General features: G+C 45.0%; 1 protein-coding gene across 2 annotated transcripts in view; it reads right to left on the bottom strand.

Moving 5' to 3' along the window:
- Window positions 1-3,474: 3,474 nt before the first annotated feature.
- The window catches only part of LOC116744140 (liver carboxylesterase-like), a 38,898-nt gene continuing 15,489 nt past the window's right edge, over window positions 3,475-26,883 (bottom strand). For both annotated transcript variants that reach the window (XM_032613500.1, XM_032613501.1), the window contains exons 6-14: window positions 23,587-23,691; window positions 21,639-21,747; window positions 18,358-18,395; window positions 13,093-13,233; window positions 11,399-11,479; window positions 10,980-11,127; window positions 5,027-5,158; window positions 4,016-4,088; window positions 3,475-3,738 (exon numbers count right to left, since the gene is read on the bottom strand). In XM_032613500.1, the coding sequence (XP_032469391.1) occupies window positions 3,555-3,738; window positions 4,016-4,088; window positions 5,027-5,158; window positions 10,980-11,127; window positions 11,399-11,479; window positions 13,093-13,233; window positions 18,358-18,395; window positions 21,639-21,747; window positions 23,587-23,691 (1,011 nt within the window). In that variant the 3' untranslated portion in view covers window positions 3,475-3,554. The remainder of the gene's footprint in view (window positions 3,739-4,015; window positions 4,089-5,026; window positions 5,159-10,979; window positions 11,128-11,398; window positions 11,480-13,092; window positions 13,234-18,357; window positions 18,396-21,638; window positions 21,748-23,586; window positions 23,692-26,883) is intronic.

Genomic DNA, 26,883 nt, shown 5'->3' with positions numbered 1-26,883 from the left:
TCCTAAAAGTTCAAACTAAAGCTTTAGAAAAAAGGGGGGGTCACTGCTTATAGCAGTTTATGCTAACCCCGAATTGTTTTCCCAAGGGCCTGTCATCTGTGAACTTAGAACTACTTTCTAAGATCTGAGCAAAGCAAATCTGATTGTCTTAGCTTTTTGATGCGCTGGTTGGTTGACCAGTAAGACTAAATTGGGATTTCCCGCAGAGTGCAATGAACTAAATTACCATCAGGTGGCAGCAGACATCCATTCAAAGTCAATCCCTTTTTAAACTGTAGTCCTCAGACTTGTAGATATGAACCAAAGAGCAGAGATCTATGGCATTGCGAGGGGGAGTACTTAGAATTCTGGGTAACCATAGCTAAATTATGTTGCTGATTTTTAAAAAACGTATCCAGCTTTCAATGTACCTACGATCCCCTGCCCCCCAACTCCTTCCCCCGGGGACTTACTAGATAAATGAACCAGTTCTCAAATGGGGATTATTTTGCACCCCAGGGGATGTTTGGCAATATCTGAAAATATTTTTGGTTGTCACACTAGGGGAGTGCTACTGGCATAGGGTAGGTGGAGGCCAGGGATGCTGCTAAACACCCTGCAATGCACAGGACGGCTCCCACAACGAAGAATTTTCTGACCCGAAATGTCAGTACTGAGCTTGAGACACCCTGGATTACATAACAAAGTCCTGCTTCTGATGAAGTGAGACTGGGCTCCCTGGGTCTCTACTTTCCTGTAGCCTGGCCCCCTGTCCAGGGAGGAATCACTCAGTGATGCTGCAGCACTGAATTGTGTGAGGACACTGGAAAATAGATCCCATCGCTGCCTGTCTCATCTCTTTGGATCTTTGTCTTTCATTATTTTGGAAAATTCTCAGCTATCTTTTTTTCAAATATCTTTTCTATCCATTTTTTTTTCTCTCTTCTCCTTCTGGGATTCCAGGTACACATATATTTGGACATGAGATATTGTTACACATCTCTTGGATCCTCTGTACTGTTGTTCCTTTTTCTCCACTACTTTTTCTTCTTATTTAACTTGGGTAATTTATATGGCCCTCTCTTAAAGTTCACTCATTCTCTCCTCAACTGCCTCAAATCTACTGAGGAACCCACTGGAGTTATTCTTTTTTTTTGGACAGTCCTATTTTTATTTATTTATTTTAAAAAATTTTATTAAAGTATAGTTGATTTACCATGTTGTGTTAATTTCTGCTGTACAGCAAAATGACTCAGTTATACATATATATATTCTTTTTCATATTCCTTTCCATTATGGTTTGTCACAGTATATTGAATATAGTTCCCTGTGCTATACAGTAGGACCTTGTTGTTATCCATCCTATATATAATAGTTTGCATCTGTTAATCCCAAACTCCCAATCCATCCCTCCCCCACTGCCCCTCTCCCTTGGCAACCAAAAATCTGTTCCCGTTGGAGGTATTCTTCATATCTTACTATTCTTTTTAATTTCTAATATTTCCATTTGCTTCTTTCTTAGAGCTTCTGTCTCTCTCCAGAAATTACCCATCTGCTCTTGTAAGTTTCTCATAGAGTTATTTAGATTCCTACTTTTGTAGTTCTAACACCTGGGTTATCTCTGAATCTGGTACTACTGACTGCTTTGCCCTTTTAGTGTGTTTTTTCCTCTCTCCTTTTTTTGTGTGTGTTTATAATTTTAGATGAAATGCTTAACACCCTGTGCAGAGGGGAAGAAACTGAAGTAAATAGTGTTTATGACTGGGGATGGACATGCCTCTTCTACTAGACTGGGGCTTGTGTGTGTGTGTGTGTGTTTGTGTGTACATGTGACTGTGTGTTGGGGGACTTGAGGCAATTTAGTCAGGAGTTGAGCAGAGCTTGGGTTTTGCTATGGTTCTCTTAAGTGCACCACCTGCTTCAAATTCTTTTTGTACTACCTTGTGCTGAGGGGGAGGGCTTGCTGAAAGGTTTCACTCAGTGTTCCTGTTTTGCCCTCAGTTTTGGGCCTGCCCTGTGCTCCTGCCCCTCAGGGAGTCTCTCTCACGTTCTTCCTCCCCCAGTGGTGGATTTCTGCTGCTCAGTACTTACTGCTTGATAACTTGGTGGTGGAATTCAGGGGCGGGTTCTTGTGTCCTGGTCCAGCCGCAATCTTAGGCAGTCCCTTGGTCATGGACACGGGGTTTTCTCAGTGATTCTCCCCTCCCCTGCAGTAAAAGACTTTTAATGATTGGGACCCAGGTTAGTTTCCTGTCCCTTTCCCAATAGTTGAGGGTTTTTAAATTTTCCTTTCCCTCAGCTTCAATAGGTCTTCCCCAGGGCCCAAACGGGAATGGGTTTGCTGCCTTTTCCCAGTGGTTAAGGGATTTTGTTTCTTAGGGGGAGAAGTGTCTGGGCAGGGCTTCAAGCCTGCACCCTCTGGTCTTACTACCTGTTCCCAATATTTCTCACAGGTCCCTGATAGAGGTCCATGGAGAAGGGCCTGTAATGAGGCCCTGTACTCTCCTGTGGGTCCGTGGCTCCTGACGATTTTATACTCTCATACTCACCTATGTTTGGCCTTTAGCCCTTGATTCGAATTTTTAGAGTAATTGTACTCACACATATGGTGACTCCATCTTCCATCTGTTGCCAGACGGTAAGCCAGTGTTCACTTCCCATCTCTCCTTCAAAATGCCTGTCTTCCCTGAGATTTCAGGGTAATTGTTTGCCTTGCAACCTCTTTTAATGAGTCAGAGAAAGTCATGATTTTGAGGATAATCCACTTTTTTCTTTCTGTTAAGGTGGGAGTGGCATTCCTTAGAGCTTTCTATATCCCAGGAGCCAGAAGTCACCCCAGGGATTCTGAAAGAGTCAGTTTTCACATGACACTTCAGGGACTCACTTCAAGGTAGTCACTGCTTGGACCTGATGTGGTCCAGGCTGCAGAAAGGGTTCAGAGGAATTGCTGGAAGAGACGGCCTCAGGGAGGGGCCTGGGAGGATACTGTGTAAGTTGAAGAAAGAATTGTAGACCTGTGGGAGGGTCAGTAAGGGCCACACAACAGTGCCACAGTGTCACCATGGCAAGTCCCCCTCCTTCCCACTCCAGGTACATCCTCGGTCTGTGCCCCCTCCATGTCTACAGGCGGCTCCACATGGAGGAGAGGGACACTGCACTCTGGTTCCCTCACATCCACTTACTGGAGTTGTTGACGGCCCAGAGACATGGAGTAGACGCAGTGTCCCCTTCAGCCCCTCCCAGGGCCCAGCCTACTGGACTCTTCCTGTCCAGAGGCCAAGCCAGAGCTGCCTGAGTCACCTTCCTGCCAGTGGTGCCCTCTCTCATCCTTCTCTTGCTAATGAGGATGACTTACTTCCAGCCCAAGACAAAGACACTGACTTGGTCTCCAAAAGAACATTTACTTCCAAAATTGAGGCCACAAAAACAGAAATTCCCCCTCCCTGACCTCTGCTACTCCCATCAGATAATTCCCCAGCCTCCACAAAAAGATGCCTCTTTGGCCCACAAACACCTTCTATAGAATACCCCTGTCTGGGGTCCCACAAGCCCCCAAGGCCAGCTGAGCCTCCCGTTCACAGCTCAGCATGTTTTAACTGGGGTGGCTTCTTTGCCACCTCCTTGGACAGGAGCTCGTTCCAGAAAGCCACTTCCTTGTCTTTCAGCTTCTCGGCTGCCTGGGTGGTGACGCCAATCTGAAGGTACCCTTCTTTCTGGTCATATACTGGCCAAGGGGGAAGCCCCTCCCCGTTGGGATTCCTGGGAACAGACTCACATAGAAATTCCCCAAAGCTACTGTGTGGCCCCAACAACCCTCAGAGATTGTCAGGGACCCCCTGGCTTCATCTCTGCCAAAGGCTCATATGCCTCCAGAGACAGGAGGCTGACCATCTCCTGGGCAGCCTGTCCACTGAGGGAGCTCTCACGTCAGGGGCCACAGGGCGGGGAGTTTACCCAGCACACGTTGAAGCTCCTCCCACCCAGCAGACACGCCCTGCCCCTTCCCAACCCTGCTCCGTCTGTGCCACCAGCTCACCCGTTCCGAGCAAAGTTGGCCCAAAATTTCATCACCATCTTGCTGAGATTGGTCTCCTCTTCTGAGGCACCATCTGTGGAGAGGAGACAAAGCCATTGCTACTCAAAGTGTGGTTCAGGGGCAGCAGCAGCCCTTGAGAACTTGTTAGAAATTCAGAAACGGGGCCCTTACTCCAGACCTACTGAGTCAAAACCGCATTTTAAGAAGATCTTGGGTAATTCAAGTGCACTTTAAGCTTGACAGTTACTGACCTAGGTCAGGCTCAGTGAAGGGCTGTAGTCAATCCATAAACTGGCTGGGTCACAGGGCCACACCCCCGGGTTTCTGCTACAGTAACCCCACCTCCCAGGATACTCTCCTTTGGGTCTTTTTTCAATCTCCTACACCCACACACATTTTCATAGAATCTGAAAAATAACCAAGCTGCAAGGCCCCCAAAGAGTCACCCAACCAGAAAGTGCCCAGAGGCACTGGGTGTCATGAACAGCCCTGGGTTGTGTCACACACAAGTTGTCAGTAACTGCTGAGGGTTAAGACATTGAAGACATCTGTGAAAAGTTTTCTTTAAAATATTATACTCTTAAGTGTATTAAAAGATATGAGTTTTAGATAGATAGATGGTTGGATAGACAGACACATATTAGTCCTGATTCAAGGTTAAGAGCAATTCTAACCTTACTCTCACGTACCTTCTGATATGCTCTTGTGAGTGCGAAGTGAGTGGGGGCATTCTAGCCCTGAGCAGGGCCCTGCAGGTGACCCACCTCCTGTCCTACTGATGCCCAGGTCTGGATTCTTAGAGTGACCATGGAGGAGGGCGCAAGGATACACGTTCTCCACCATGCACATTAGAGCAAGAGAAAGGTTAGGACCCTTTGTCCTTCAACGCTGTTATGGTGAATTCAGGAAACTAAGACCTGGAGAGAAGGAGGAACTTGCCCAAGGCCACCAAACCAAGACTTGAACCCAGATCCCCTAACTCCAAGTCTGTAGTCACCGAAGGGCCATCACCTTTCAAAAATGGAGCCCCGAAGACCGAGAAGAGCTCATCCCCATGGTCCCCCATCACCGTCTTGGGTTTCACAGCTGATGAGAAGCTTGGGCGATACTGGAACTCATACATGTAAGTGGGGGCTCCGGCATCTGGAAGACATGGATTCATGCACAGCTCACTTCAGCAGACGCACACCTGGATGGTATCAAGGGCTCCAGAGGTGGGTGGGAGGGGCGCTGCCTGGTCCTGAGTGAACAATATTAACAGAAGTTGCCCGCTGTGAGAAGCAACTGTGTGCCAGACCCTGTGTGTCCCTGCAGGAAGCCCCTGGTTATCAGCATAATAGAGAAAAAGACTTTTGGAAAAATTTCGTGACTTGATTAAGGGTGCATAGTTGGGGGATGTAGAATAGGATTTGAGCCAGGTATTCATTGAATGAATAAGTGAAGATTGATTGAATAAATGAATGAATGTTGAAACTTTGGGTAGATCCATTCAAGATAACTACAGGGGCACTAGGTCAACTCACATAAGCCCCTTCTGATGCATTCATACACACAGGACGTCTATATGCACACACTTTACACTACTGTATTTCATTGCTAACAGGTTAGTCTTCATTCCCTTGGAGAATACCTGCAGCCTGACAGGTGCCTTCTATTATGCCCATTTTTGAGCATTTCTGGTGTTTTTCACACGTATTCCAAGAAGAGTGAAGTAAATCCAAGTTGCTAGTCTGAAAGTGCAGGTATTTAAATACAAGCCTATGCAGAAAGGGGACAGTCTATTCCTTGTGTCTCAGGAAACCACAATTCAGCATTTCCTTTTTCTCTGTCATCATACAGGTCTTGCTTCCTGCTTGGCCCCGGGGAGTGTTAAGGTGGTGGCAGAAGGAAGAAGGGGCCGAGGAAGGGTACAGTTCCTCCCTCCTCCTCTCCCCTGCCCCTACGCTCACCACCCCCTCTCTAAGCCCCAGGAAGATGTCAGTTTTCCCGCTGATGCTTCAGCAGCGTTGCCCATCTTGCTCCTTCAGGGCTAAATCACGGGCCACCCGCCCGGGGAGCTCTGTGCTTTGCATTGATCATTATGCCCAGAGCGAGTGACTCTACCCGGGAAGGGTCAGGCCCCAAGTCAGACTGGTGGGGAAATATCACACTTTTTCCCTTCCTGGGGACAGAATCACATTTGGAAAATGCAGAAAAAAGGAATAAGAACAAAATGATCACATATAATCCTACTGCTCAGAGAAACCTCTGTTAATATTTTAGCACTTATCCGACTCATGTATATAAAATTAGGATACTATTGTATATGTTATTTCATATGACTATAATAATTGCTTCATATCATTAAATATTTGTCCACAAAGTAGCTTAACAATATATGCTATCCCCACAGGAGGATGTAGATTAATCTATTTAATTGCCTCTCTCCCCCCCATCATTGCACTTTGGTTTAGCAAGGGGTGTTTTTGGAAGAAGCAATCCTTCTGTGGTCCCATAATCCACTTACTAAACAGTTGTTTCAAGGTCAAGCAGAAATTGCTGTAAGGAGGGGTTTTATCCTTGGCTCTGCCACTCAGAGGTTTTAGAATGGAACTCACAACCCAGCCAGAGAGGAAAGACCTTTTGTGAATGAGAGAACTTAATTATGGCAGCATGCTGCCCAAAATATATTCTCCTTCTGTTTCTTTTTGTTTTTTTAAGCTTTCTGCCTTAAACCTCTGAGATTTATTAAATTCCTGCAACCACAACACAAGTCTTCAAAATAAAGTAGGCACAGAATTGAATAATAACATTTAAGAGCAATAAGAAAAGCAGAGGGAAGGAAAGCTAGCAATCACAAATATGCAAATTAAAAGTGTGGTTTTTTTTTTTTTTTTTGGTTAGGAGGGGCTTATGAAATTAGCAGCATTTTTTTTTTAATTAATTAACTAATTTATTTTTGGCTGCATTGTGTCTTTGTTGCTGTGTGTGGGCTTTCTTTAGTTGTGGCGAGTGGAGGCTACTCTTTGTTGTGGTGCGCAGGCTTCTCATTGCAGCGGCTTCTCCTGTTGCGGAGCACGGGCTCTAGGTGCAAGGACCTCAGTAGTTGTGGCGCGTGGGCTCAGGAGTTGTGACACACAGGCTCTAGAGCACAGGCTCAGTAGTTGTGGGGCACGGGCTTAGTTACTCCACAGCAGGTGGGATCCTCCTGGACCAGAGCTCGAACCTGTGTCCCCTGCATTACCAGGCAGATTCTTAACCACTGTGCCACTGGGAAAGTCCCTATTTTTATTTTTTAATCTGAGTATCTCAACTGAGAGAATTAAGAAATCCACACTCTTAGAAAAGGGAACCCCCTGCACTGTGGTGGGAATGTAAACTGATACAGCCACTATGGAGAACAGTATGGAGGTTCCTTAAAAAACTAAAAACAGAACTACCATATGACCCAGCAATCCCACTACTGGGCATATACCCAGAGAAAACCACAATTCAAAAAGACACATTCACCCCAATGTTGACTGCAGCACTATTTACAATAGCCAGGTCATGGAAGCAACCTAAGTGTCCATCAACAGATGAATGGATAAAGAAGATGTGGCACATATATACAATGGAATATTACTCAGCCATAAAAAGGAATGAAATTGGGTCATTTGTTGAGACGTGGATGGATCTAGAGACTGTCATACAGAGTGAAGTAAGTCAGAAAGAGAAAAACAAATATTGTATATTAACGCATATATGTGGAACCTAGAAAAATGGTACAGATGAACCAGTTTGCAGGGCAGAAATTGAGACACAGATGTAGAGAACAAACATATGGACACCAAGGGGGGAAAGCTGGGGTGGGGGGTGGGGGTGGGGGTGTGATGAATTGGGCGATTGGGATTGACATGTATATACTGATGTGTATAAAATTGATGACTAATAAGAACCTGCTGTATTAAAAATAAAAGACTAAAAATAGAACTAACATATCACCCAGCTATTCCACTACTGGGCACATACCCTGAGAAACCATAATTCAAAAAGAGTCATGTACCACAATGTTCATTGCAGCTCTATTTACAATAGCCAGGACATGGAAGCAACCTAAATGTCCATCGATAGATGAATGGATAAAGAAGATGTGGCACATATATACAATGGAATATTACTCAGCCATAAAAAGGAACGAAATTGAGTTATTTGTATTGAGGTGGATAGACCTAGAGTCTGTCATACAGAGTGAAGTAAGTCAGAAAGAGAAAAACAAATACTGTATGCTAATGCACATATATGGAATCTAAGAAAAAACAGTACTGATGAACCTAGTGGCAGGGCAGGAATAAAGACACAGACGTAGAGAACGGACTTGAGGACACGGGGTGGGGAAGGGGAAGCTGGGACGAAGTGAGAAAGTAGCACTGACATATATACACTACCAAATGTAAAATAGATAGCTAGTGGGAAGCTGCTGCATAGCACAGGGAAATCAGCTCCATGCTTTGTGACGACCTAGAGGGGTGGGGTAGGGAGGGTGGGAAGAAGGTTCAAGAGGGAGGGGATATGGGGATATATGTATACATATAGCTGATTCACTTTGTTATACAGCAGAATCTAACACACCATTGTAAAGCAATTATACTCCAATAAAGATAAAATAAATTAATTAATTAAAAAAAAAGAAATCCACACTCTTATACACTGGAAAGCAATTTCACAATATGTATCAAGAAATTGAAAATGCTCCTACAGGCCCAGGCTAGTAATTAAACCTCTAATAACCAATTCTAAGAAAATCATCAGAGATTTGGTTACAGATTTATGCACATGAAGCTGAGCATAATGTTTTTGTAGCATCAAAGTATGGGCACCCTGCCTAAATATCCAATAGGACAGGAAGACTAAAGTAAATTTTAATGCATTATTCCATGAAATAATGGAGTTTTTAATGAGTTTTTGCTGACATTGAGGAAATGCTTACAATATAGGATTCTGTGAACAAAAACATAAGATAAAATTAATATTTAAATTATATGTAAGATATGGAAAGATTAATAGAAGAAAATATGGCAAAAATTTATAGCAGATTCTTCTAGGTGGAGGAATTATGAGTGATATCTAGTTTCTTCTTTATGTGTTTCCATATTTTCAAAATGTTTTACAACTGTAAGATGTTAATTTTATATTCAGAAAAGTTCTCTTCTATAAAAAAAAGAGTAAGACAAGTACAAAAATTTAAAAAGGAAAGAATAATGTTGATAAAATCTGGGAAGTCCAGGCAAAAAAGATCCTGAATGCAGTCATGAGATTCAGATAAAACACAAGTCCAGGACGGCTGGGTCAACAGACAGTGAGGAAGAGGAAACCACAAGTATCGAGAGACAAAGCCAAGTTTGTGAAAGAACAGATTTGACCCCAGGCAGCCCCTGGCTGAAGAGTTTCATCAGGACCCTATGGAGGAGGGAGTGGTAACCAGCACCTGTACATGACTGTCCTGAATTTTGGGGACATGGTAGGTGAGCTGTAGCTAATTTTTATTATGCTTTTAAAGTCTCCAATTCTAAAACCCTTCTAGCACAGTTAGAGAGAGTGGTCTGGATCAGAGAACCATTTCCTGCCTTGCAGACTAGGTGAAGGATAGCTCCTAGAAAAGGAAGGGTCCGGTGAGGACCTCAACAAGGCGCCCCAAAGGGACACCTCCTGTTCGGGTGAGCTCATCCATCCTTTACCTCACATCTCCCCTACACAGTCTTGGGATATGTTGAAAGGTCCTGTGATAGACCCAGCACACATTGGGATGGAACAAGGCCAGCTGCAGACATCAACATTCTCCAGACCACCTGCCCGACACCTCCCCCTTCTCACTCCTTTCAGCTTTCTTGGTCCCAGACAACACTCCTGGTCTTACTCTTGGCCTCACTCTACCCCCAGCTCCACTGGTTAACAAACTAGTTTGCAACTAGCTCTGATCTTGGAAACCTTCCAAGACCTATCTTCCAAGATTTCCCCTCTAGCCCCAGAGACCACCGCAATTCAAGTGAGGAGCCCTGTGGCAGAGGCTGTCGGTGCCTCCCCATATCCCCTGCTTCCGGGCACGTCAGCCTGAGTTCCACCTCCTGCATCCACAGCTCTTTGCCTGAGGTCTTTGGCAGCCAGAGATCACTCTGCCCATGTGTGCAGCAGGTCAAAGCACCAGGGAATTTAACTGCCCTTGGGAACAGCCTTCAACCAATGTCTTGACAAAGTTGGAGGATAAATACCCCAGCTCTCTTGCCACTCTCTTGGGATAACCCTAAGATATGTTTTTCTCAGAGCTCCCCAGCTCCAGCTGTCCATGGTGGATGCTTTCTTGACAGTGCAGGGTGGACTGGCTTCCTCTCCATTCATGTCACTTCTCCACTCCTCTATTGGTGTTTCCTGGGATCACCCCCCAAATAAAATATTTGTATTTGGATCCTTTCCTTGGAGTCGCTCCTGGTGGAAACCAAAATAGGACAGTGCCCCCCACTGTCCCCAGGCCATATAGAATGGACCTTGGAGTTTCCACATATCTTTTTTTAAAAAATAAATTTATTTATTTATTATTTTTTGGCTGCGTTGGGTCTTTGCTGCTGCGCATGGGCTTTCTCTAGCTGTGGCGAGCAGGGGCGTTGTGGTGCACAGGCCTCTCACTGCAGTGGCCTCTCCTGTTGCGGACCACGGGTCTTAGGCATGCAGGCCTCAGTAGTCATGGCACGTGGGCTCAGTAATTGTGGCTCACGGGCTCTAGAGCACAGGCTCAGTAGTTGTGGCACACGGACTTAGCTGCTCCATGGCATGTGGGATCTTCCCGGACCAGGGCTTGAACCCATGTCCCCTGCATTGGCAGGAAGATTCTTAACCACTGTGCCACCAGGGAAGTCCCTCCACATATCTTTCTATGCTGAGCATTAGGAGAGAATACAGTGTGAAGCTGGTGTGGTCAGTGTCCTTCTCCTGTCCACTTTCCGTGACTCACCTCTGTGGCGACGGGCCACATTCACAGATGGGACACCAAACATCCCATCTGCAATCAAGTCCAGGAACAGGTCTTTCTTTATGGCAGGGTTGTCCATCCCTCCTAAATACTTGTCAGTAGCCACTGGAGTCAGTTCCTCATGGATATTCTGAAATAGATCAAGAGTGAAAGTGACCACCAAGCCCTAGTGAACAGCATGGCTTCTCCAGCCAGGGAGGAAGGCTTGCGTTAATGGTGAACCTCTCAAGTTCTGTGCAACCACTTCTGCCCACTCCTAGTGGTGAGGTAGAAAGGCATGAAAATGGGAGTAGAACCCTCCAGCCCCAGTCTTCATTCTGCCATTAGTTGCTCTGCAACTGGGAACAAGCCTCTTCCCCTCTTTAGGGCTCAGCCAGTTCCTGTGATTCCTAGACTCTTACAAGGATGGGGTAGGACTTCCACACGAGGGATGTGGCCGTCTTCTGGTCCAGCTTGCCTTCAGAGAATGAGTAGCCCATGAACTGTTAAAACAAAGGTTAAGCAATTGTGAATCATCCGGTAATGACAGGAAAAACCGAAGTGACCAACAAACCAAACCAATGCAGGCTGAAGGTCACTTTGTCATGTCTTGATGGGCATGGGTCTTTGTGGAGTTGGGCAAAATCAATGAATCAAATGGACTTTTATATTTAGAAATCAAGGAGTACAAAGAAGATAAAGTAATTGTTAAGGGAAGCTGCCCGTCTTTGTGTGTATGTGTATGTATGTATATATATATGTGTGTGTGTATGTATATGCGTACATATATATATATATATATTTAGGCTAGAGTCTCCACAGTGGTCATCAAGACAGAGAGGGAAGGTTTCAGCCAGCCAAGTGTTGAAGTAGAGGGCTCTGGGGCAGATGACACAGACCTCACAAATACCCCGCCTGTGTCAGATAACTGAGAAAGCCCCAAATCCTGCCATTATGGTTTTGGTCTTTCGGTATAATCTTTGAAATCATTCTGAAGACCTGCAGAACTCTGCACATAACAACCGCATCAAAACTCTGCACTAAGTGACTTCACCAAACTCTAGCACGGCCACAAGCAGCTTAAGGCCCTGTCCCCAGGATGACCCCAGGCCCCCTTATAAAGCTGTGTGCTGCCAGGAACATTTACCGTTTGCTCTATAGCCAAAACCTGGTGATGGGCAGGTAGGTCCCTGAACCCATTCTTAGTGCAGTTACTTTAAAACCTTGTTATTATAAATCCTTTCTCTGCCCTTTGAGATGTAAATCTACCACACAAAACTGTTTCCTCAGGACTTGAGAGCCATCTCTATGAAAAGCAAACATTCAGGGGGTAATTCTTGCTCTCTCCCCCAGTCCCTGTGGAAAAATAAAGGCCTAATTTCAGCAGGAGCCTTGCTTCTACTTACACCACGGCCTCCTGTCATAAAGAGAGAAGAAGTTTGTTTCTTCTCCAGATAAATGCCAGCTAACAAATCCAGGTGGCCCAGTTACACGGATAATCCTCCCCGAGCCCCCGGCCTTGGGTTCAGTTCACAACTGATCTTTTCCCTACAGCAAGGGTGTATCTGAATCAAATCTGTTACCACTTCAACTAGTGTCCGGCTTTGTTTATCTTTGGCAGAAGGGAAAGTACTTCCTAACTTTTAGAAGTCAATTTTAACTCAGGAGGAAGCAGGCTCCTTTGAATCTTTCCAGTTAGATGAATGAGAGTGTGAGGTGTGGGTGGGTGGAATTTATGGAGAAACTATGAAAGCACCAAGCCCAGGGGAGAGGCTGCAGGTCCCAGGCCTCACTCTCCTTAACTCCCAAGCCCCTTCCCCTTTCCAGGCCTTGGGTTTCTCATCTGCCCAATGATTATCTCTACCAGCCCTCCTGACACTGACATTTCAGGATTCTTGGATGGGAGGACAAGCAGAGAGTGTGTGGGGATGTGGGTCCCCAGGGCCGCACCACCCAGGTGACAGCTGGGCCATCGTGGAGAAGGTTTCCACGGAAACGTCAAGGTGTATGAAGGTCCCAGAGGTGCGTGCGTAGAAGGAGGGATCCTGTGACCAGAGATGGGAGGGGTGATGTGACGGGAAGGGGAGGCAAGTCTAAGAGGCCTGCACTTTCTCACCATCGGCAGAATCCAGCCACACTCCTGCTTGTTGATTCCCACGATGTAGGGAACGGGGTGGAAATTCTTTTCAGCCAGATTCTCTTTGGGTGTCTTTGGCAGCAGCACTCCATCAAGCACGGTGGGCAGGAAAGGAGAGCTCTGGGGAAGAGGGCAGTGTTGTGTCCATTATGGTTGCCAGGGTCTCCTGCCCGCTAGTCACTTAGTAGCCCTCTTGGTTACCAGATCAACTCTCATGGTATTGCAGGGCTTGTGTTCAGGTGACCCTTACTTACTTGATAATGGCTCCAAAGCCCAAGAGTAGTGATGCTAGCAGTTGGATATTCTTTTAGGGTACCTAATTTATGAATTAAACTTTATCATAGGTATGTATGCGTAGGAACTGAAACATAGGATATATAGGGTTTGGTACTCTCTGAGGTTTTGGGCATCCACTGGGGGTCTTGGAACTTATTCCTCGAGGATAATGAGGGACTACTGTATTGACATGGCCACAGATTAGTAGCAACTGACTCACATGTCACCACCTGGGAAGCTGGTTTCTGGTATAGTTATAGTTCATATTTGGTCATTAAGAGCTGGGTTTTTGGAGCCAGACTGGATTTGAAATCTGGCTTTGTCATTTACTAGCTGGTAACTTGGGAAAGTAGTTTCACCTGTGTGTGCCTCAGTTTCCTCATCTATAAGATGGGTTGTTGTGGGGATTAAATTACTGAACACATGCAAAATGCTGAGCACAGTACCTGGAACCTGGAAAGGGCTGAATAACATTAGATATGATTCATTAGCAGTGCTGTTACAGATCCTGCACTGGACACCAGCCCCATGTGCATATTCCCCTCCTGGATGGCAGGTAGAAGTGGACAATTCCTAGGCTCTGAGATCCTATGGCTCCCGGGACCTGCTTCTGCTCTGCAAGGACCAGTGAATGACAGGCCAGCTCTAGTTGCAGCAAGAGAGGTTCTGTCGCATAATTCTGATGCAGCAAGACGAGGCCCTGAATCCTAATCCACTATGGCTGACGATAGGGGAGAAGGGACTGGGGTGCCACTCCTGCTCACTTCCAAAGGCTGCACAGTTCAGGAAGGGCTGCTGCAGGAGGCCAGCAAGAGTAGCAACTCATTCCGGAAGGAGGACCCAGGAAGGCCACACAGAGGAGGTGCCTACCGTTGGCAGTGGGCTTTGGAGAATGAACAGTTTTCTAAAGAGTGGGAACAGCATGAGCAAAGTGACAAAGGTGTCACTTTAGTGCTCATCCCAGGAACCTCAAACCCCAAGGGTCCTGGGCTTGGAGGAATGTTGGGGGTGTGCGATAGAGACATGGTCACATGTTGGAGCATGTGTTCTGCACATGCCTGCACACAGTAGGGACTCAGATGTAGTTTGAATGAATAACTCCATGAGTGAGGGGATTTGTCTTGTAAGGAAGGTCTGTCTTTTAAGACAGAGGCGGCATGTGTTTACAAGGGGAAATCTGTCAGGACCGTGGGACATGGGATGGGGAGGGGCAGTAGAGAGACAACAAGGGTCCAAGTTGATCAAGGTGGCGTCCAGGGCAGTGTCCAGTGGGGACTGACTGATACCAGCAACAGTAAGAGGGACAGTAAACACTGCTGTCCAGAGGGGGTGCTAGTGGCTGCTCTGTGTGGGCCTCATGTATCACCTTGCTCAGGTCAAAAAACCCAGAGGAGGGAATTCCCTGGCGATCCAGTAGTTGGGACTCCACGCTTTCACTGCCGAGGGCGAGGGTTCGATCCCTGGCTGGGGAACTAAGATCCCACAAGACGCGCAGCGCGGCTGAAACCAAAACCAAACCAAACCAACAAACAAAAACTCGGGCCTGCTTCATTCCTCTTCTCCTCATGCCCCACACGCTGTGCATCAGCACATCCTGTCAGCTGTTACTTCCACAACATCCATGGACCTGGAGGTTCTCATACTAAATGAAGTAAGTCACATAGAGAAAGACAAATACCATATGATATTGCTTATATGTGGAATCTAAAAAATGATACAAGTGAACTTATTTACGAAACAGAAACAGACTCACAGACATAGAAAGCAAACTTATGGTCACCAAAGGGGAAAGGGTGGGGGAAAATTAGGAGTTTGGGATTAACAGATACACATTACTGCATATAAACTAGATATACAACAAGGATTTACTGTATAGCACAGAGAACTATATTCAATATCTTGTAATTACCTATAATGAAAAATAATCTGAAAAAGAATATTTATATATATCACGGAATCACTTTGCTGTACACCTGAAACTAACACAATATTGTAAATCAACTATACTTCCATAAAATATATCTCTATATATCTATATCTGTCTATCTATCTATCTATCTATCTCCAGGCCCAAACCTCTTCTCTCCACCCGCTCTGCTATAGCCTTAGTCCAAGCTGCCATGATCCCGGGCCTGGATTATTCCAGCACAGAGGCTCCCCAGCTGGTCTCCCTGTGCCTGCCCTGCCCCTTCCCTACATCATCCCCAACACAGCAAAGTGCCCTTTGCGAAATCTAAGATCCTGTCACTCCTCTATTCAAAACCCTCCCAAGACTTCCCATCTCACTTGGAATCAAAATCCAAGTCCTTTAAAGGACCACCCCCACCTTCCACTCTTTTTTTAGCCTCAAGCCTGTTCTCTCCCCTCACGCCAGCCACACTGGCCTCTTGTCTCATGTCCTTTGCTGTTCCCTCTGCCTGGAACACTCTTCCTCCAATTTACTGACAACTGGCTTCCTCCCCTCCTCCAGAACTTGGCTCAAATGTCACCTCTGCATCCAGCTATTCCCTGACCCTGCTCTGCAAATTCAAACCACTGGCAAATTATCCCCATTTCCCTTCACCAAACACACCATCATCAAACATACTACATATTTTGTTTGCTTGTCTATTGTCTGCCACCCTCACTCCAAGGGGGCAGGGGATTGTGTCTGCATGGCCTCCACTGCTATATCCCCAGCTTATAAATCAGGTCCTGGCACATAGTGAAGTGCTGATTAAATCTTTGTTGGAAAAAGAACAAATCTTTGTTGGAAAAGCTGGAGTATAACCATCCCAGACTTCAGACAATACTACAAAGCTACTCTAATCAAAACAGTGAGGTATTGGCACAAAAACAGACATATGGATCAATGGAACAAAATAGAGAGCCCAGAAATAAACCCATACACCTACAGTTGATCCTCTTTGACAAAGGAGGCAAGAAAATACAATGGAGAAAAGACAGTCTTTTCAGCAAGTGGTGCTGGGAAAGCTGGAGAGCCGCATGTAAATCAGTGAAGTTGGAATACGCTCTCACCCCATACACAAAAATAAACTCAAAATGGCTTAAAGACCTAAATATAAGACATGACATGATAAAACTCCTAGAAAAGAACATAGGTAAAACATTCTCTGATGTAAAGTGAAACAAAATTTTCTTAGGTCAGTCTCCCAAGGCAATAGAAATAAAAGCAAAAATGAACAAATGGGACCTAATCAAACTTATAAGCTTTTGTACTGCAAAGGAAACCATAAACAAGACAAGAAGACAACTTATGGACTGGGAGAAAATATTTGCAAACGATGTGACCAACAAGGGCTTAATTTCCAAAATATACAAACAACTCAATAACAGCAACAAAAAAAACCCAATCAAAAAAAAAAAAATGGGCAGAAGACCCAAATAGACATTTCTCCAAAGAAGACATACAGATGGCCAATAGGCACATGAAAAGAGGCTCAACATCGCTAATTATTAGAGAAATGCAAATCAAAACTACAGTAGGGTACCACTTCACACTGGTCAGAATGGCCATCATTAAAAAGTCTACAAATAACAAGGCGCTGGAGAGGGTATGGAGAAAAGGGAACCCTCCTACACTGTTGGTGGGGATGCAAATGGGTGCAGCTACTATGGAGAACATTTCCTTAAAAAACTAGAAATAGCATTGCCATATGATCCAGCAATCCCACTCCTGGGCATATATCCAGAGAAAACTCTAATTTGAAAAGATACATGCACCTCAATGTTCACGCAGCACTATTTACAATAGCCAAGGCATGGAAGCAACCTAAATATCCATTGACAGAGGAATGGATAAAGAAGATGTGGTATATATATATACACACATACATACATACGATGGAATATTACTCAGCCATTAAAAAGAATGAAATAATGCCATTTGCAGCAACATGGATGGACCCAGAGATTATCATACTAAGTGAAGTCAGAAAGAGAAAGACAAATACTATATGGTATCACTTATATGTGGAATCTAAAATATGACACAGATAAACTTATTTACAAAACAGAAATACAGACATAGGAAACAAACTTATGTTTACCAAAGGGGAAAGGGGGTGGGGGAGGGATATATTAGGAGTTTGGGATTAGCAGATACAAGCTACCATATATAAACTAGATAAACAGCAAGGTCCTACTGTATAGCAGAGGGAGCTATATTCAATATCCATAATGGAAAAGAATATGAAAAAGAATATGTATATGTATGTATAACTGAATCACTTTTCTGTACACCAGAAACCAACACAATATTGTAAATCAGCTATACTTCAAAAAAAAAGTCTTTGTTGAATGACTGAATGAATCTCATTTAATCCTCTCTACACCTTTTAAGGTGAGTGTTACTCTCACCAGGGAGAGAGCAGAGGGGGCAGGACATAAGATGTTGCAGAGGTAATGCCATCAGAACCTGGCAAAGCATTGGAAGGTGGGAGGGGAGGAAGGAGATGGGAGGCTGCTGTTTGAGTTTTCTGCGTGGCTGGGAGGAGGGTAGTGTCCTCAGGACTGAGATTCATGACTCCTTTCCTCACAGCCCTGCAAACAGTGCAATTTGCACAGCCAGTCACCCCTGCAGCCTCCCAGGAGATCTGAGCTCCTTGTGACGGCTCCTGAAGAGCCCCCATTGTCCAGTTCTCTCCACTCCTCACAGTGGAAGTTTCTAGTCCAGCCTTCCCCTAACAGGGCATTTTTAGGAATGTAAACAAGATGAGGGGGTAGGTGGGTCCAGGGGACACAGGGTTGATGACAGAGAGCACTGCATTGGGAGTTGGGGGAACAGGTTCTGTGTGCTATGATTGGTCTTCCTCCCCGTGCTATCCAGGCAATACTCTGTCCCTCTCCTGGCCTCAGCAGGGTAAATGCAAGGAGTTACTATGATTTCAAAAGAGAGAATTCTTTCATTCATATGCAACTGGAGCTTAAAGACTTAAAACCTATAATCAAGAAACCAAAGGTCCTTACCTCTCTGGGGCCTCCATGTAAATCAAGAGGGAAAATTTCTGTGAAGACAAAGGCAGAGGCTGTGGGTGAAAAGGCTTCCTGAGAGCAAAGCTGATCCTGTGAGTTGTGCTCAAAGGTATCAAGTCCTCCCTCCTGGTGCCACCCTGGCTGGGCTGAAAGGAAGTGGGCAGGGCACCAGCTCCCCTGGGCATGAGCACAGGGTGCAGGTATGGGATGCGGGAGGGGAGCTCTGGAGAGGACTGCTGCTTGTGCCTGCCCTGCCCTGCACCCATTTCCTCTTCTTGTTCCTCCAGGCAAAAACATCCCAATTTTCCTTTGGGGGACTCCCTCTTCCCCAGTCTCACTCCACGATTCCAGGCATCTATATGTGACCTGAGGTGCACTATCTCCCTGAAGACAGGGATTACTTCAGGGATGGACATGTGCCCATGTCAGTTCAATAGAGTTTACCCAAAACTTTTGCTGGAATTATTGGGAAAGAGGGTTTCTAAGCAGATAGGATATAAGTCTAGAATACTGTTGTTGTCTAACCTCTCCAGGGGACAAATCTGCCTGAGAGTGAAGCCAACACAGAGACGTAAAAAGCTGAGGGATAGGGCTTCCCTGGTGGCGCAGTGGTTGAGGGTCCGCCTGCCGATGCAGGGGACGCGGGTTCGTGTCCCGGTCCGGGAGGATCCCACATGCCGCGGAGCTGCTGGGTCCGTGAGCCATGGCCGCTAGGCCTGTGCGTCCGGAGCCTGTGCTCCTCAACGGGAGGGGCCACAACGGTGAGAGGCCCGCGTACTGCAAAAAAAAAAAAAAAAAAAAAAAAGCTGAGGGATAGAGACAGAGTCTTGATGATATCATATGTGCATCTGGATCCGGACATGCCTGAAACCATCAACTCCTGGACTTTTCAGTTAGTTACCTGAAGATTCTGTTACAACATACACCTTTCTCTTCTCAAGTCACTTTGAGATGAGTTTTCTCCTCCTGCATTAGAAAATCCTGACTCATACAAGCTCACTGAAATTCACCCCAGCCCATGCTTCTCTTTGTTGTGAGTTCACCAAGATTGTGCTGATTTCATTGTGACACTGCAGCTAACAGTCCTGACCAGTATGCAGAAAGTCCCAGTAAGGGTCCCTCCGTTATGGGTTGTAGCCCCGCAATCCAGGTGTGTGTGTGTGCGCGTGCACACCCACGTGTGTTATTGGGGAGAGAGGATAATCATGGAAACACTTCCACGTGATCTCAGAAGATCTCAGAAGGATAACATGGGCTCTTAGGTTCTCTGGATTCTCCCAAAGTCACCGACTCTCCCCTTATAAGCGGATCTCTTGTGCCACATGGAGAATTGCTGAAATAAATTTACCTCTTTCCAGGCATCAGAAAACAGTTGTGTTTTTATCTTTGAGCACATTGGTCACCTTATTTGAGCCTGAGAAACCAGGATCCAAGGCTCCCTTGGACTTAACCCATGGAAACAGAGCAGACTCCAGTGCTGGAGGCTGGCCGCTGGGGGTCCAGGAGCATCCTCAGGGGTCCAGGGTCCAGACTCTCCCCTTATAAGCGGATCTTATAAGTGGTGATCTCTGGGTACCTGTTGTGCTGTAGCTTCCTGTGATGACCCACTACCATAGCCATCCACCAATCCTGAAATGTCACCTTCTCTGTGAAGCATCCCTGCTTACTATAATGAATGCATCCCCTCTCTGTATTCCCACCACACTTAATCCACTAAGTATAGGGGCATGTTTCTCCTTGAATAGTTCCTTATGAGCAGGGACTATATCCAGTTATGTCTGCATCACCCACGCTGTTACCTCCCCCCATACACTTAGCAAAGACAGATGGATGGGTGGAGGGAATTAGTCAATACTTGGAGTATTGAATTGGGGGGATAAGTGGATAGATGGATGATAGCTAGCAGATTAGGTGATGGATGGATCACTGATTTTAGAGAGATGGATGATGAAATACAGATATATGAATGATTGATAACAGATGAATGAATGTTATAGATAAATTGATATTAGATTGATGAAAAGATACTGATGAATTGGATTCACTGGTGGATGGACAGATGTATAATAAGATGATGAATGAATGGATGGATGAATAGATGGATGGATGGTTGGATGGATGAATGGGTAGATATACGATTATGTGAGAATCACTACTGAGGCAGATGTGCAGAAAATCTAGAAAATTGGGCCACCACTGCATTATAATTGAGGTGGTTTCTAAATTAACCAAGACAATTGTGACAACCTTTCTGAAAAGCTTTGTTCTGAATAACCCCATTCCCAAAATTCAGGATGGTAATCACCTCTGAGAATGTGTAATGTTTAATTTCTTAAAAATCTATCAGACTCCACTTATATGAATGAATCTAGGATGGGCAAATTCATACACAGAAAGTACATTAGAGGTTTCCAGAGACTGGGGGGAAGGAGAGAAGGTAGAGTTATGTTTAAAGAGGTAGGGATTTTTTGTTTGGGATGATGAAAATTTTTGGAAATAGTGGTGATGGTTGCACAGTACTATGAATGAAATTAATGCCATTGAATTGTACACTTAAAATGATTAAAATGGTAAATTGTATGTGACACATATATTTACAATAAAGAAAATAGTTATATATAAAAAAGCTATCAGAAAACAATATTGGAAAAAGTAAGTTTTGATAGATATGAGGAGTTATTACACAGTTGTTCATTACGTTATTATTACTATTTTTAAAATAAATTATTTATTTTTGGCTGCATTGTGTCTTCGTCGTTGAGCACGGGCTTTCTCTAGTTGCTGTGAGCAGGGGCTACTCTTCCTTGCAGTGCATGGGCTTCTTATTGCGGTGGCTTCTCTTGCTGTGGAGCACGGGCTCTAGGCGTGCAGGCTTCAGTAGTTGTGGCACGCGGGCTAAGTAGTTATGGCTCACGAGCTCTAGAGCGCAGGCTCAGTAGTTGTGGTGCATGGGTTTAGTTGCTCCGTGGCATGTGGGATCTTCCTGGACCAGGGATTGAACCCATGTCCCCTGCATTGGCAGGCGGATTCTTAACCACTGTGCCACCAGGGAAGCCCCATTACGTTATTTTTTGTCTTTGCTAACATCTGAGATATTCCATAATAAAAAATAAAGAAGGAAATTCCCCATTCAGATCCAGAGCTCTGACACTGCTCTTGAGAGGTGAGGAACTCTCCCAGGTAGTTTTTCCAGGGCAAGGGGATAGGTGAAATGATGAAGCCTGGGGCCATGTTTACAGGACGGGGAGCTTGTGTGGCTATGAGAGTGGATGTACTCACCATCTTCAGCGTTATCTCCAAGAGCTCGTCCTCTGTCTTCTGGCACAGGCAGTGAAAGAGGACAGCCGAGGTGGTGGTTTTACACCCAGCAAAGACAGCAATTTTCTGCAGAGATCACAGGTGACAGCAGAATTCAAGAGCCCTGTCTCTTCCCTCCATCAATAAAGAGGTGTTCTGTTCCAACCTCAATTTCTAAAGTCAACACATGGTAGCGAAGATACTCTAGACAAGTATGTCCTGGATCCCAGACGTGCCAATTATACTCCTCAGCCTCTGCTGCCTTATCTCTCTTCAAGTGGACACAATGATCTCAAAGCTGAACATCTAAAGAGAGGCAGCGTGGAGTGGGGCTTGAGAGCATGGAATCTAGAATCCCACTAATTTCAAATCTCAGCTGATCCAATTAATAGCCTTTTGGCCTCAGGCTAGACACTTGCAAAGTGCAGCCAGAGGGGAAGATGCAGAAGGAGAGAAATCAGGCTCCATGATGGCGGGACCATGGAGAGTGCACATGGGCTGCCCAGAGCCTGGTCCATTGTCTGACATACAATCAATGCTCAGTATGTATTTGGTGAAAAATTAAATAAAAAGGGACATGAAGAAGTAGAGTGGAGAGAGAGAGAGAGAGAGAGAGAGAGAGAGAGAGAGAGAGAGAGAGAGCGCACAAGAATATGAGTCTTGGATTCTTCATTCTGCCAATTTTTGGTCCTGTGTGACAGCAAAATCCAGCACCATTTCTGCCACCTTTGTTTCCTTTAAATAAACTCCCCCTTCTTGACTTAAGCCTGATCAATGGGCTTCTGCTGTTAATAGCCAAAGAATTCTGAAAAACAGTCTCAACAATTTTTAAAATTCTTGGTGTCTTATCTCTTCCTCTCCTGCTTACCAGTCAGTCCCTTTAAGTCTGGCTGCTGCCCCCACCCGTCCACCTAACCAGCTCTCACAGCCGACGGAAACGCTCCACATCAGTGACTCCAGCGCACACCCCTCAGCAGAGCCTCCCTGTTGCTCACCCTTCCTTGGCTTCCTAACACTCTCCAAATAAGACAAAGTCCTCACCAGGTCCTCTGCAGCATGGCCCTGCCGATGGCTCCATCCTCACTTCACTCCAGGTTCCGTCTGTTGTTTCTGCTCTGGCCACAGCAGCTTTTCTCGCTCTCTCTCAGTTGAGATACCTGCTCCTGCCACAGGACATTTGCACAGGCTGCTCCCTCTTCCTGGATATTCTTTTCTTACCAAGTAATTTACTGCTCATCCTTCTCATCTCAACTCGTTGATCACTTTTTTTCATGAAGCCTTTCCTGAAAACCTCCCCCTGTCCACTGGACTAAGCGCTCCTTTTGGATTCTGTTATGACATCAGGTATCTCTCCTCTATTGCAATTGTCACAATTGATATTTTATAAGTTGTGCAATCATTAATCTCTTCCATGAGAATAGAAGCTAGATGTCAGGCTGTACCAAAACTATCTGCTGAATGAATGAATGAATCATTGAATGAATTCTTCAGGAACCCACCCCAGTCACAAGCCCCCAGGGAGGAACCACTCCAGGCCCACATGGTACAAATGAGTTCACCAGACCTCAGACCCTAAGAGAGGCAAGACACAATGACAGTCCACCAGACACATCCAGCCTAGCACCCCTCCCTTAGGAAATATGGTCAGTGGACCGTGCAGGGGGCTGGCAGTCCAGAGTCATGAGCCTGAGTCCGGCTCTGCTCTGATCACTTGCTGACGCTGGCAAGTGCTTCTGCTCTCTGCCCCAGTTTGCTCAGCAGTAGAAGGTGGAGGTGGGATGAGGCGTGTCCTTGCCCTCCCTGATCAGCCACCCTCACTTCTGTGATTCTTTGAGGATGTCAACTGGCTCCCACAGCAAGAAAGACCCCTGACAACTCCAGGAGAGCAGAGCAAAGGGTGTGGGGACAGTCCAGTGTGAGACTTACCTTAGCTGCAGCCTTCATGTCCTTCTTGACCAGGATAGAAGTGAGGGCTACACCACTCTCAGAGATGGCCCGGTGGAAGAGATTCTTGGCCAGGGGAGATAACACCTGGGAGGAGGGTGGCGAGAAAGGGAGTTTATGCTCACAGGGAGGGGTCTTCAAGAGCTACCCCGATCCACAGCCCTGTCCTGGGCTGTTCCCCTGGAGACCATGGGGCCTGGCTTCTGCAAGAAAACCTCAGCTGGAAGGAGCCAGGAGCAGAGTGAAGGACAAAACAGGAAGTGTGTGGCACACACTGATTATAACAATCAAAGTGTCTGAAAGGCAGCTCAGCAATTCCTAGCAACACTTTAAAGCACAGTTCTGATTCCCCATTTCCATTACTCAGAATTTATCCTGGACTTCCCTGGTGGTGCAGTGGTTAAGAATCTGCCTGCCAATGCAGGAGACATGCGTTCGAGCTCTATTCCGGGAAGATCCCACATGCCGTGGAGCAACTAAGTCCGTGTGCCACAACTATTGAGCCTGCCCTCTAGAGCCCGTGAGCCACAATTACTGAGCCCGTGTGCCACAACTACTGACGCGCACACCTAGAGTCCGTGCTCCACAACAAGAGAAGCCACTGCAATGAGAAGTCTGCGCACCCCAATGAAGAGTAGCCCCTGCTTGCTGCAACTAGAGAAAAGCCCGCGCACAGCAACAAAGACCCAACGCAGCCAAAATAAATAAATTAATTAATTAATTAAAAAAAAGAATTTATCCTATGGAAAATGAACATGGAGGTACACAACAGTTTCTAAGAATGCTCATGTTTTTTATAGTAGTAAAAATTGGAAATAACCCAAGGTTCCAATATTATGAGATTTGGTAAATAAACTATTTTTCATTCTTACAATGGAATACTTCTTGACTATACACATAAAAAATATGAAAGAGTGCTTAATGGTTAGAGAAATATTTATGTTGTTTTATAATGCTAAGGAAAGTTTGTGTTTAAAAATTCTAGCTAGATTGATAAATATGTAGATAGATGGATAGATACACAGATAGATAGGGTAGGTCATGGAAAAAAACACTAGAAAAATACAGATCAAAATGTTCATGGTGGGGCTTCCCTGGTGGCGCAGTGGTTGAGAGTCCGCCTGCCGATGCAGGGGACATGGGTTCGTGCCCCGGTCCGGGAGGATCCCGCGTGCCGCGGAGCGGCTGGGCCCGTGGGCCACGGCCGCTGGGCCTGCGCGTCCGGAGCCTGTGCTCCGCAACGGAGGAGGCCACAGCAGTGAGAGGCCCGCGTACCGCAAAAAAAAAAAAAAAAAAAAAATGTTCATGGTGAGAGCAGAAGTAAGAAGAACTTCAATCCTGCAGCCTGTGGAACAAAAACCACATTCACAGAAAGATAGACAAGATGAAAAGGCAGAGGGCTATGTACCAGATGAAGGAACAAGATAAAACACCAGAAAAACAGCTAAATGAAATGGAGATAGGCAATCGTCCAGAAAAAGAATTCAGAATAATGATAGTGAAGATGATCCAGGACCACAGAAAAAGAATGGAGGCAAAGATTGAGAAGATGCAAGAAATGTTTAACAAAGATATAGAAGAATTAAAGAACAAACAAACAGAGATGAACAATACAATAACTGAAATGAAAAATACACTAGAAGGAATCAGTAGCAGAATAACTGAGGCAGAAGAACGGATAAGTGACCTGGAAGACAGAATGGTGGAATTCACTGCTGCGGAACAGAATAAAGAAAAAAGAATGAAAAGAAATGAAGACAGCCTAAGAGGCCTCTGGGACAACATTAAACGCAACAACATTCGCATTATAGGGGCCCCAGAAGAAGAAGAGAGAGAGAAAGGACCCGAGTAGATATTTGAAGAGATTATAGTCAAAAACTTCCATAACATGGGAAAGGAAATAGCCACCCAAGTCCAGGAAGCACAGAGAGTGCCATACAGGATAAACCCAAGGAGAAAGACGCTGAGACACATAGTAATCAAATTGGCAAAAATTAAAGACAAAGAAAAATTATTGAAAGCAGCAAGGGAAAAATGACAAATAACATTCAAGAGAACTCCCATAAGGTTAACAGCTGATTTCTCAGCAGAAACCCTACAAGCCAGAGGGAGTGGCATGATATACTTAAAGTGATGAAAGGGAAGAAACTACAACCAAGATTACTCTATCCAGCAAGGATCTCATTGAGATTCGATGGAGAAATCAAAAGCTTTAGAGACAAGCAAAAGCTAAGTGAATTCAGCACCACCAAACCAGCTCTACAACAAATGCTAAAGGAACTTCTCTAAGTGGGAAATACAAGAGAAGAAAAGGACCTACAAAAAAACCCAAAAACAATTAAGAAAATGGTAATAGGAACATACATATTGATAATTACCTTAAGCGTGAATGGATTAAATGCTCCAACCAAAAGACACAGGCTCGTTGAATGGATACAAAAAGAAGACCCATATATATGCGGTCTACAAGAGACCCACTTCAGACCTAGGGACACATACAGACTGAAAGTGAGGGGATGGAAAAAGATATTCCATGCAAATGGAAATCAAAAGAAAGCTGGAGTAGCAATACTCATATCAGATAAAATAGACTTTTAAATAAAGAATGTTACAAGAGACAGGGAAGGACACTACATAATGATCAAGGGATCAATCCAAGAAGAAGATATAACAATTATAAATATATATACACCCAACATAGGAGCACCTCAATACACAAGGCAACTGCTAATAGTTCTAAAAGAGGAAATTGATAGTAACACAATAATAGTGGGGACTTTAACACCTCACTTACACCAATGAACAGATCATCCAAACAGAAAATTAATAAGGAAACACAAGCTTTAAATGACACAATAGACCAGATAGATTTAATTGATATTTATAGGACATTCCATCCAAAAACAGATACACTTTCTTCTCAAGTGCTCACGGAACATTCTCCAGGATAGATCACATCTTGGGTCACAAATGAAGCCTAAGTAAGTTTAAGAAAATTGAAATCATATCAACCATCTTTTCTGACCACAATACTATGAGATTAGAAAACAATTACAGGGAAAAAAACGTAAAAAGCACAAACACATGGAAGCTAAACAATACGTTACTGTGTAACCAAGAGATCACTGAAGAAATCAAAGAGGAAATAAAAAAATACCTAGAGACAAATGACAATGAAAACATAACGATCCAAAACCTATGGGATGCAGCAAAAGCAGTTCTAAGAGGAAAGTTTACAGCTATACAGGCCTACCTCAAGAAACAAGAAAAATCTCAAAT

Source organism: Phocoena sinus, chromosome 19, assembly GCF_008692025.1.
Source record: "Phocoena sinus isolate mPhoSin1 chromosome 19, mPhoSin1.pri, whole genome shotgun sequence".
Lineage (NCBI taxonomy): Eukaryota > Metazoa > Chordata > Mammalia > Artiodactyla > Phocoenidae > Phocoena > Phocoena sinus.
The sequence above is the reverse complement of the archived record's forward strand: the minus strand, read 5'-3'. Positions and strand labels throughout refer to the sequence as shown.